The 12922-nt window shown below is 44.0% G+C and overlaps 1 protein-coding gene across 7 annotated transcripts in view; it reads right to left on the reverse strand.

The window, feature by feature from the left end:
• Myt1l (myelin transcription factor 1 like) overlaps positions 1 to 12922 on the reverse strand; it is a 138111-nt gene that overhangs the window by 28763 nt on the left and 96426 nt on the right. For all 7 annotated transcript variants that reach the window (XM_050126529.1, XM_050126528.1, XM_050126527.1 and 4 more), the window contains one exon: positions 6261 to 6323. In XM_050126529.1, coding sequence (XP_049982486.1) covers positions 6261 to 6323 — 63 coding nt within the window. The remainder of the gene's footprint in view (positions 1 to 6260; positions 6324 to 12922) is intronic.

A 12922-nucleotide genomic window follows, 5' to 3' on the forward strand; every position in this document is an offset into this window, starting at 1 on the left:
CTCATGTTACTCTTCCTGACTAAGGAAGCACATGGATTTCTATCCTCAGCTGAGCCCCAGAGCCCCGAAGGCCACTGCCAAGGACTTTCAAAAGACACAGTACTCTACTCTTTTTGTATTGTTTGATATACACACAACACACACAATCAGGCTGGCCTCAATTCACTATATAGCCTTTGATGACCTCAAGTTTATGATTCTCTTCCCTCCACCTTGTCAGTACTATGATCCTGAGATTTCAGGTCGCATGCACCATGGTTTCATATGTTGCTGAGAACTTATCTATGTAAGCTAAACAAGCACGCTACCAACTGAGCTACAATCCCAGACTCAATACTCCATTTTTGCCATAAGCAAGGACATGAGATCCATCATTATTTTTTGACTCCAGAGATTTCCATGGTACTTTACTATAGACTAGTCTAGGAATGGCACCAGGCAGGCTTCTGAAGTGTCTGTCCTGTTACTAGTACTTGGCCATGTCTCTGATCATGTGACCAGGTTCTTCAAGATGCCCCATAAGGACAGGAGAATAGGAGGCCAGGGAAGGTATAGAGACCCCACAGTATTTGTAGTCTTTCCTTAAGACACAAACTGACATCTACAAGAAAACAGCTACCTTTTCTTTCTGGATGAATGACAGACAGAATTGCAGGTGTTTAACCTTTGTAAGAACTCTAAGGTTCTATGGACCACTCCTCATTTCTACCTTTCGACCCATCTTTTCCCTCGTAAGTACTGTTTTCTTTTTAATTTCCACTGACTACCTCAGACTTCTTCTGCCTGGTCAAAGAAGGTCTTCCTTCTTCTCACCTGCTTTTTTAGACCCTCAGAGATGATATGTTTAAACAGAACGAGCCCCCAACCTATCTGGCAGCTTTTCTTCCTCTACTTTTGGGTTTCCTCTGTACCAAATAAAGTGTGCATGCATGTTCAAAGGCTCCCGTTGGGGAGATGGCCAGTGCACCACTGCTCCTAGTTTCTCTCATCCTGAAAACCAGACCTCATATCCAAATCCCTGCCCTGCTGGACCTGCTCAAGGCTCCCCCAGGCCTTTGTTTTCTCTACTCCATAGATTAGTTGTACCTTGAGGGCAGAGCCTTCTTAGTTATCATTGTTGCTTGACCTCTAGAATGTAGTATGTACTCAGTAAATATCTGCGGGATCCTAGGTTTCTGTGAACCTTGGACTGAAATGTGAAATCATTCTATAAATTCTATGCAGAAACTTTGTTCCCCACAGTTCACTGCCAGTGACTCAGGGGCTCATTAGCTATTTTCATTTTTGCTTGGAACAGTAGGTATTTAAAAACATGTGACAATCACAGGAAGTTCTGGTGGTAGACCCTAACATGCCACACTAATGTTCCTATCTCTGAGCCAAACTTCAGCTGTTTGCCTGACTTTAAACCAGGGTTAGACAGATGACAGCCAATTTCTTATGCAGGGCAACTTTACCTGGCATAGCAACAATCTTCTCTGCCCAAATCTATCTCTAAAGAAAAAACCAGAAGCCTCTGGACTGAAGTTAGTGCAGTGGTTCGTCTACTGTTCTGTCTCCTGACTTACTAGGAAGGCAGTTTTGAGCTGCAGTTTCTGATTTCCTCTGCATACCAACAGCCTCTTTTGTTCTACTTATGACAGTAGTTCTGCTTTGTGGAGTGAGCACTGCATGGTCCTAGAACTGAAAACAGTCAAGTTTGCTCTTTTACTGAATTGTTGTAGACTTTTGTTGAGAACTCTAAACACTGTTGTAACACTTGACTTCTTAGGGTTAGACAGGCTGGGGTGGGTCTTAGCCAGCTCACATGAGAAGAGAGGTTTCCCCGTACCAAGTGAACAACTTCTCTCAGAAGTTCCACGATGCAGTTTCCATAGCTCCCTAGTGAAGGTTACAACCTTCGGATTCTATGACCCTCAAAGATGCCTTTCTCTTTGTGCTTCTGGATACCAACAAGCCTGCTCTTTATCCGGTTCTTTGGGATGCTTCTCCTAACTGCAGGTTAGGCCTCTGGATCACCATCTGGACTTCTCGGAGCACAATAGAACAAGGTAGACGGTGCCACCAATCTTTAGGCTGGAGCCTTGTGTCTTTCACCTCATAGCAGGACAACAGGAAAGGGCTTGGGAGAAAACCAAGTTGACAGCATGGCAAGTTTGCATTCCAGCCTCAAGTCCTCATTTCAGCTTTGATAAAAAAAAAATAATCTCACAGGAAATTGAGGCCATATTTGTAGGAAGCTCAGTGCAATACTTGATACATAAGAAGTGATCAGTAAACAATGTCCTGTGCTTTGGGAGGTTATTAGTTGTTCCTTTAGATGCTGGAGTACTTAAATGGGAGGCACAGAATGTAAGACACAGAGTAGGAGCCAAGGGGTCTTGGGAATGTCTTGGCTATTGTACGATCCTATTGAAAGGCAAATGGAAGGGTTCAATCAGAAAACAAAGGGAACCTCTGTGGGGTTGGAGCATTCAGAAGCCACTGCACCATTGTGTTAAAAAAAAAAACTGTAGATGAAGAAGGCTCCAATGAATATTCTAGCAGAAGAGCACACAGAAGATCTTTGAGAAGCCAAGGAAATAATAAAGAACTCTAAGACAAAGTCAGCTGATGACTGTAGACTATGAAAGCTTTCCAGGCCCATCAGAGGGCAGTGGGAGGAGGAAGTAATAGGTGAAAGTTTTAGGAAACATCACAGTCCATAGGTATTTGTTAAGATGAGTTTAGGGGGTTTCAGATATGTTATTGTGACTGGAAGCTGCAACATCATTCAAAGTTGAACCAAGAGAGTTCCAATTGCATCCTGTCTAGCATGTCTCTGGGTATACCATTTCCCTGTGGGCTGCACCTCCCCGTGGTCTTCCAGTACCATTCTGGGCTCCCAGGTCCATGGAGACGTGACACTTGAGCTAGACACCACAGCTTTAGTTCTAGCTCTAATTCATCTCTTAGAGCTTCAGTTTCCTCAGGCCAAAAAAGAATGGAATAGGTTCCCTGTTTCCAGTGTGTAGAGAATAGCAAGGGGAAGGCATGGAACACTGTGGTGATTTGAGTAAGAATGGTGGCCCCCATAAGCTCATAGGTTTGCATGCTTAGTCATCAGGGAGAGGCACTAATTTGGAGGGGTTAGGAAGTCTGGCCTTGTTGAAAGGAGTTTGTCACTGTGTGGTGAGCTTTGAGGTTTCAAGGGCTTAAGCCAGGCCCAGTGTTTTTCTTCCTGCTGCCTATGGATCTAGATGTAGAATTCTTAGCTACTTCTCCAGCACCATGTCTGCCTGTGTGCCACCGGGCTGCCTGGCATGATAAGCAAGCTCCAACCAAATGCTTTCTTCTGGAAGAGCTGCTGTCTCTTCACAGCAACAGGACAGTGACTAAGACAAGACTTCAGTTCATTTCTATTACAAAGATGGCTGTATATTCCTGCAGGGTTTTGAGTTATAGAACAGAGGCAATGTGTATACCAGGAAGGACAAACCCATGTGTACCAGAAACTATCGACAGTACTCTGACCATTGGCCTGCTTGGAATCCTTGCTCTGAGACCTCACATCCTACTGTGGCATGGAGGTGCTCTGTACTAACAACTGAGCTGAATGTCGCATCATTTCCTACTGAGGCATGGAGATGCTCGGTACTAACAACTGAGCTGAATGTCGCATCACTTCCTAGTGAGGCATGGAGATGCTCTGTACTAACAACTGAGCTGAAAGTCGCATCCCTTCCTACTGTGGCATGGAGGTGCTCAGTACTAACTGAACTGTCACATATCTGGGGCTGGACGGCAGTGCTTCCCTGTCTAGGTAAACTTTCCTTTAGGGTTTCTGTACTGCAAGTATCTTATGGCCTATGTTTCTGGGAAGGGATTCAGAAACATAAAAGAGAAGGAAGATTTCTAAGTATCCTGTGGCCAAGAACCAACGAGCCTGAAGAAAGCACACATCTAACTCCCGGCTTTGTCTTTGCTCAACTTACCCAGACCTTTGCTTATTTAGCTGTGACATCAGTCTTTCCCTAGTGAAAAATTTACATAAGAACTGTGAATCAAATGTAATATTCTGGCTTAATATTCTTGACTCTATTTCAACCTCTGTGTAAAGGAGCTTACTATATGACACTCCAGTACACTCCACTCTCTGTTCGCTAAAAATGCCACAAAGTAGTAATTGCCCAAAGTTGTCTCCTCAAAATCAAATTTGCTTTGCAACTCTGTTGATAAAGCAGAGTTTACTTCAGCACAGATCATATCTTAAATATAAGCCTGATATACAAATACATACACACATACAACACACACAGTCATGCACACCCAGAAACATGGACACTGCCATATATAAATACAAAGACACAAAACATACATACATGACCTGAACACATACACATACATACATGTCATATACCCATATACAAACACAAGTGTACACACAAACCATACATGTACACAAAAATACACAATATACATACATATGCACGCAAATACATATACACAATAGACATATACATATACCACAGACATATATATATATTATAATACATACATGGTCATACACTACTCCCACATTATTTTGAGACAAAATCTGTGCAGTCTAGCCTGGCCTTGAACTTTTGGTGATCCTCCTGCCTCAGCTTTCAAGTGCTGGGATTACAGATGTGAACCATCATGCCTTTTTCTAAATTATATCTTAATGACACATTTGTAACTTACTAATATCTAAAATTCTAAATCAAATGCCAAATGAGTAAACATATTTATACTGCATTATGTTTGAAGGGAGGTAAACAATGGCAACTTTTTTTAAAGCAGAAAATAAAATACTGGATGTGGGGTAACCAGGAACCTTCCATTTTCAGTTGCACAGATTTACAAAATGACGAATGTTCTAGAGGCATTTATTTTCTAAGATAAATTACTATAAAGACTAGAAAAGAATATACCTGACTATATAGTTAATGAGTGTTTTTGAATTCTCTTTACTATAAACCAACCATCTACTCTGGAGACCCTTTCAGAAGTACCTTACTCTGTCTTACACATCTTGTGATGTCAGTCACATCTTGTGATGTCAGGGGAACAGATCTCTGTTGCCTTGGTAGGCCTAAGTCCGGAGACATCATGATTGGCACCTGAGGATGGAGGCCATGGCACCATTCTGCATCGGTCTGAGGGAAACCCCATAGCACCGGACTATCGACCCACAAATGCCAGCATTGTTGCAGTTGAAAAGTCTGGTGGAAGTGCTTCTCTGCACTTTGGCAGTATGTGCATGTTCTGTTTCCAGAGATAGATAGGGATGTCACCACGGGACTCCTGTGTTTTCGGAAGCTGACCAAGGTCAGCCTCTGTGACCAAAGTCTGAGAATCTAAACCTCGGATCCCCACTCTGTCCTTGCAGAGGAAAGCGTGAACAAGAAGCCTGCTGAGATAGCTTAGTAAAAATCCCAAGCCCTCGGTGCCTGCTCCCTGGTCATCTTATCCTCTGGCTGCTCTCAGCAGTGATGCTCTGGGGTCAGCCAGGATGCTTAGTTCGGAGGATGGTGTGCAATCTACTGATAGCCTGCCCCCGAGCTGTCGATCCCCATTTTTCCTTACAGGTGCTAGGCTTTGAGGCTCTGATGCAGGATTCCCGAACCTGTCACGAGGCCCCTTGAGGAAAGTCAGCCTCACCACCTTTATCAAGTATTCCACTTACTTTTATTCTATGATGGCATATGCCAAGATTTTCCTTTAACTCTCTTCCCTCAGAGGATCTGTCATAGAGTGTACAGTCACTATGCTGATGGGATGACGAATATGGACGCCTTTTGTCAGCTCACACGCTGGAGGTTTCGTGTCATACTGTAGCTTCTCTGTTCTCATTGCGGGGAATGGAAACTTAAACCTCTCTGTGGCTATCAACCCTGCTTACAGCAACTGTTCAGCTTTATGCTTCAAATCCTAACGTTAAAGGGACCAACAGGGTTTGTGTATCTGAGAATATTTGCCTACATATAACAATCTTATAACATATTTGGAGATGAGTTTTTTTCCTTTGTTGAGAATGGCGGACTGGAAATGTTTTAGTGGCCTCTAGGGTGATATACAGACCCAGGAAGAATGAGCATCCTAGCAGCCCCCAAGATGATAGTCCTATGACTCCAAGTCTAGATTTCCTTTGCTGAGTAGTACCATATCCAGCCTGCACCTCAGCCAGGAGTGCAACATCCCTGTCACGATGGAGCTGCTGCTCTGGGGAGGAGGGTAGTTCTGATGAGTCTACATACCTTCGATGAGAAGCATAATTGCCAGTGATGTGTCCAGAACCGTCACAGCCAGGGGTGGGGCACCTACAAGTACAAATGCAAATGGGGTAATTTACTTGAAGGAAATCAACCCCCTGGGTAGTTGACTTTATTTATCCAAAAGACAAACTCTGTACTGTGCACCCTTGCTACTAAGAGAGACTAAGCTGACGTGGGAGCACCCTTGCTCGTTCATGGCCATTACCACCTACAGATTCACCTCTGCCTCCTTGTTTCCCAGCACACGGACATGTGCAAAGGACAGCTCTTTTTTTGTGACCACTTAGGAATCCTCAGTCTCTGAAGAACCTAGCATCCTCTGTCACTAGGCTTGCGACCCTCCAGACGGCCTTTCTCTCTCCTTAATGTTTCTTTGAACTTAGCCATAGCTAGTTACTGCAGGGCTTGCTGTAACAACAATCTACACAGGACAAGATACAAACATGGAAAGATACGTGCCATGACTAAGAGCATGTCCTATTCTGAGCCAACCTTGAACAGGGATCCCAGCCATTTCCTCACAATTCTGCCCCAACTGGGGGATCCTAGAGCCCAGGAAAGGTGACAGCTGGTACCTGTGCTGGTTGGGGGAGGGACAGACCCACAGTTCTTTAGTCATGGCACCTTCCGGAGGTCTTCTCTACTTTAGACCTATTGCTTTTCCATTTTGGGGTACAAAGTAGGAGGCACATCTGCATGCCCTGGCAGGGATCTCATATTAGCCATACGTTCCTCTGCCAAGTCTGTTTAAATGACAGAAACTAATTCATTTGGCACCTTAAGGCCAGTTTGCATTATTAGGGGGTTTTATAATTGTTGTTTCTCTCCAAGTAACTTGTGTGTGTGTGTGTGTGTGTGTACCTGTGTGTGCATAGATTGGGGTATGCAGATGTGGAGGCAGCGGACATCATCAGACACATTCCTCAGGCACTGCTTATCTATCTATCTATCTATCTATCTATCTATCTATCTATCTATCTATCTATCATCTACCTACCTATCTGCCAATCATCTATTTAGAGACAAAGTCTCTGACTGTCTCTGAACATACCGAGTAGACTAGGCTGGATAAAAGCCCTAGGGGTACAACAGCCTCTACCTCCCAGTGATGGGAATATAAGCATGCGTCATCTGTCTAGCTTTAATTTTTTATTTTATTTAGAGTGGGTTCTAGGGATAGGGCTAAGATCTTAATGCCTGCAAAGCAAGCACTTTTAACATGGAGCTACCTCTCAGTCTTTCATATAACTTCTTAAATACACATGCTAAGAACAAGCAGATAGTAATGCAAAACCACGCTTCTCAGAGCAATGCCATTGCCTTTCTACCACCATGAAGGTAAAATTAAGGGGCAGAAGTTAAGAAAAGATACCCTTTCCATTAAATCATAGATTCTGTGATCCAGTGAACAAATTACCCTCTGTTAATGAAAAGCAGACCATGCTCTGTGTGTTCTCTCCCAGTGAGAGCCTGAAGCTAGGTCAAGAACAAAGGCCCACATGTGCAGAGTCAGCAGATGTGTTCTGTGGTTTCCCTCTGCTTAGCAGTGCTGAGTGGGGGCCAGCACGTTAGCCAAGTATGGAAGTGAGACCAGCAGGCTACCTGTGCACAGAATGAGGCTAGTCCACAAGCCTGGTACAGTGAGGCTGGCACACTAGTCACCCACAGATGTGTCTTCTCTAGACTGGATGGCAGTGCCAAGGAGCAGGTGGGCACATAGGAACTGGACAAGTTTCAAATGTGTGAATGGCAGATTGCCACACTTGGATGCATAAACAATTTTCAGGGTTTAGAAATTTTCTAATGTCCCCTGGTGCTATGAAAGGGAATGTGTATGTAGTTCTCAGAGTAGAGAAGTCAGGATCTTCCATACCACATGTAAGGACAGAATTTAATTTATGGCCCGTATTAAGGGAGGAACAGAGCCAACCGAGTGGCAGGGCAGGGAAAGTGTCTGTAGAGTGCTCGGGTCCACACAGGAAATGGGGCTCTGAGATAGGCACTGGCTACAGAATGGGACTGAGCTTGTTTTACTGAGTCCTGCTTGTCAATAGCAGTGCCAGCACTGATTGGAGACTAGGGTTTGAACAGAGTGACTGTGTTGGTCTCCACTGCCTGTGTGATCATAAGACCTGCCACTTCATGGCTAAGAAGGTATTTCCTAAGTAGTGGCTCAGTGGCCTTGTTAAGTGGCTGGTTTTTCCAGTGTAAGGAACTCACCCGAGAGACCATCTTAGAAGCAGTGAAAACATCCTGAGAGATAGTAAACATTGTAACAGTTCTGTCTGGAGGTGTGTGAAGAGACTTTGTGTTTCCTACCCACCAGTATTTTCTACTGTAGGGAGATTTTCAAGCTCTTCCCAATTTAAAACCTAGGGGAAGTTTGTAGTAACATTTCATTTGTATTTTAATAACTAAAGCCCACATGAAGTTCAGAGAGTAAAACAGCCCCACTGGCCAGCCTTACAGACCAGGCAGTGGTGACACACATCTTTAATCCCAGTAGCCACACTAGGTTGTCATAGAAACTGGGTGATAGTGCATGCCTTTAATCCCAGCCCTAGAGAGGAACATAAAATGGGAGGAGACAGCTCTGAGTCAGTCTCATTCTGAGATTCTAGGAGGCAGGATAGCCATCTCAGACTGAAGTAGATTTAAGAGCCAGTGGCTGGCTGTTTTGCTTTTCTGACCTTCAGGATGAACCCCAATTTCTGTCTCTGGGTTATTATTAATCGTGCTACAGAAGTCAATTTAGAGTTTACTTATTTAGTATGAGTACATTCTTTACCTGTCTTTTTGTGGGAGGAGATGTTGCCTTATTCTACTCAAAATGAAAGTGAGCTGTTACAACCATGGAAAAGCAATGATCATCAGATCTTACCGCCTCCACCCACAGAAACCTTTGAATCAACTTCTGTGGCTTAGGCTGTCCTTTATAAAGGTCTAATTTATCACGTGGTTAAGAAAAAGGTTCAAAATGCACTCTTACTACTCCTCCAAAACAAAACAAACCCCAAAACAACAACAAAAAACGTTCTCACTTTCAGGGCTTTCATTGTTTTGCCGAGAAAACACCATGAGAACCGGAAGGTTGTTTCTGTTTTTGTTTTTTTCTGGAACCCAGCCAAGTGAGGCCAGCTGTTAGCCAAGAGGCTGTGGGGCTGCTGTGGCACCCTTCTGTAGATAAGATATTCTTATCTCCAGGGTAGGTGTGGGGCTAGAAGGAAGGTCCCTCTCTGTGAAGAGCAGAGAACTAGGGCAGGGCTCTGCTCTTGTCCCTGCCCTGTTTGAGCTCAGAATTGATGAAGTGCCATTCTCTACCTGTAGGTGGCACCATTGCACAAAGGCAATTTAAGTGGCTTCACCTGCTCTCCCCTGAAGTGGCTCTAGGCGTTCATTCCTATCTGACTGTTCAAGACTTTAAGGCTTTCTTAAACTCACAGATTTACATACAAATTTTCCAGCCCTAAGAAATCTCAATATTCCAAACCACAGTTTTCTGCAGCCTTGCGTGAGGGAATGATGATCCCTCTAAAAAAAAGAACCTGCTCGCGTGCCTGTCTGCTTGGGGCCTTGGTGGTAGGAGGTGTGTGGAATCCACTTCTCCCTGCAATGCTGGCAGCAGTCCCTCTAGGAGCACATCTTCCCAGGAAGGGAGCCCACGTGGGACAATCAGAAGCAGCCTGTGCGCACAGCTTGGGTTTTGAAATCACAGAAGAGATGGGCTGGGTTTCCATGGAAACGGCCCTCAGTTCCCTTGGGGGAGGCAATGGCTTGGCTGTCAGCACTGAAGTGCTTCTAGCAGGCCAAAGGAGGTTTTAAAAGGACACTGCTCGATGACCCTTCTTCCTTTCCTAATAGCTGCTGTGGATAGTAGCTCTCGGGATATTTAAGGCTTTTATGGTTAAGGATGTGAAGTTTGTTAAACGAAATGCTTGGCTTTATCAGTATATTTTTCCTTTTCTATTACCATGAGACTATGGGTAAAAACACTCAGAGAAAGGAAGTGATGAATAAGTAATCCCATTCTCAGACTGCGAGGCAGAGACATCCTGATCACCTTGCTATAACTTGGTTTTGTGTTTGCAATAGTAAGAGAAAATAAGTTTTGGTGGTGCATATTGCTCTCTAGCTTAGAAGCTAGTCTTATTAGACACTGATGAACGCTGACACAAAAATAATTTTAAAAAAGTCTTAAATAGTGCTTAATTGGAGAGGCATGCAGATTCAGACAAAATACTGAAAATATGAATCCAAAGGTTCTCCTAGACTGTCCATTCTGACCCCAGGGGTTGGTTCTTTTCTGTAAGGGAAATTGTCTGCTGCTTACTGGAGTCCGAACCCCTGGTTCTTCTGCCTCCTGCTTTTCCATTTCTTTATCACCAAGTAAACACAGAACCTCTTTAAGAATAGCCACTGGCCACAGCTACCAGCTACCCAGAGAACATCAGACATATCCTCTAACATAGGGGAACTGGATATCAGTGTACTCAAGTAGATAATCTTAAGGTCAGAGAACTCGGCATTGGCACTTGCCAAAAAGGCAGACAATAACTACGTCTTAATTCTGACTTGAATTTGTCCTCAAGGACTCAACCCCCCTTACACAGCCCCCCTGTGATGCCCTGGAGAAAGAAAGAGTGGGGACAGTTACATCCACCCATCACAGCTGTCCTCCTGGCTAATTACTCCCAGCGTCTTGAAGGTGTTCCTCTGTGTTGTCCCCACGCTCTTTTAAAAAGACATATTGTGAGTGTTAAGTCAATACTTAGAATTATGTTAAGGAATTTACAGTATGATGTAAAGTAAGTATGCCTTCTGGTAAAGGGAGCTTGACACTGTGACAGGCGTGTCCTCTGGTCAAGTGAATATGTGGTGTCATGATAGGTGCGCCCTGTTTAAATGAGGATGTGACATCATGGTAGGTACACCCTCTGTTTAGGTGAGTATGACATCAATGATAAGCATGCCTTCTGGTTAATGGAGTATGTGGCATTATGATGGATATATCCTCTGGTTAAGTGAGTATACAGAGTGTAACATATTTTCTGATTACTGTGGGCTAAATGGGACCCCATTTCATGCCAAGGTCATGTGATATAGGCTAGCAAATCTCCGACTTAGATATCCTCCCACATCTCTTATGCAGGGGTCACATAAGTCCACATGTTCTGGTTGGGCATAACATATGCTAACGTTAAGCAGGGCTAGCTTTCTCCATGTGACCTGAAAGGGGTCACAGTTTCAGACACATTGCAAGATACTCCCAAGTGCAGGGTCCCAGAATGGTATGGACAATGTGTGGCTGGCACAGAACCTAGCACCTCTGCTGGGTAAGACAGAGCCCCTAAACATTCAGTGGGCCCCCCAAATCCATTCAGGAAGTACGTGCAAGAATTCCTGAGTCCGCACCATAGAGACAACTGCTCACTTAAGAAATCTTCTAACAAAGGTGCCCAGGACTGCCAACCTAGTGACCCTACCTGGACTCACTGTCCTTGGGGCTGACCACTTCAGGCTGAACTGGCTCAGAGGGCTGACTTTTAGAAACGTTTGAATTCTGAGTCTGGTGTCAAACTGCAGAGAACATCAAATGCTTGGGATGATAGCACACAATGTGGGACAGGAAGACTTCAGTGTCTGAAGAATGTCAAGAGATTTCCTTGACTCTGCCTCTTTTGTCCCTATTTCACAGAAGCTCTATTTAAGTCAAACAGAAAACATGAAGAGAAAAACCTCTTTCCTAGTGCCTTCAATTTTAAAATAAATAAAAATGTAAAAGTAAAGCCCCATCTCTGGATGCTAACTACAGTTCTGAAGTGCAATGGTTCTGGCTACAATCTTTTGCCCAGCTATGCATAAATTCCAGTTAAGAACACTTTCTTTCTAGATAAATGTGGCTATAAAAGCATATTCCTTTTCAGCTTTTCTAGCATGTAAATAAAAATAATGAAGGAATGTAAAGAAAAAATAATAAAGACAGTTTTAACTGGACAAATGTCATTTGCTTACTCTTAGGTTACAAACTTACACATTCCCCACAAATACAGAGCTGGTGATTTATCAGGAACATACATGGTGCCTGACATTTCTTAAACACATTACCTCAACTTCAAAGGAAGACAGAATCTTTCAGGAGCTTTTCAATTTGTAAGGTATTTGATAACTTTCTCTTTATTTGAAGTTCCAGCCCAGCTGTGCAGATTTGTATTGCTAACTCTAACATAGCTCGGGAGATCTGGGACCAGGGTTGCGTGGGCCACCTCTTAATGTCTCCTCCCTAGGTGGAGCCCCTTTCTCCTCCAGGAACCCATTTCTCTCCCAGAAGTCCTGTTCAACCCTGTCCCCCACTGCCCTGCTTTGCTTTCTCCAAGGTTTCCTTGGGAGGTTTGGGGCAGAGGAGGGGATGAGATTGCTATTTGGAAATGCTTAGATCACCAAGTGCCAACAAATGCAGGCCCTGGGCATGGATCAGCACCTCTCTGAATCTATGCAGAGGAGCTCCCATGCTGTTGTGAGACCCCAGAGGCAGAAAGCATTTCCCATAGTGTGATACTCAGGATGCAGGTATACTGAGAAAACCTGCACATTCCAAAATATTAGCAGGCATTGCGTTAGATTTGCTAAGATAGGTAATACACAAA

The sequence above is a fragment of the Alexandromys fortis genome, unplaced genomic scaffold (assembly GCF_014885135.2).
Source record: "Alexandromys fortis isolate MF-2015 unplaced genomic scaffold, M_Fortis_MF-2015_v1.1 scaffold_237, whole genome shotgun sequence".
Classification (NCBI taxonomy): domain Eukaryota; kingdom Metazoa; phylum Chordata; class Mammalia; order Rodentia; family Cricetidae; genus Alexandromys; species Alexandromys fortis.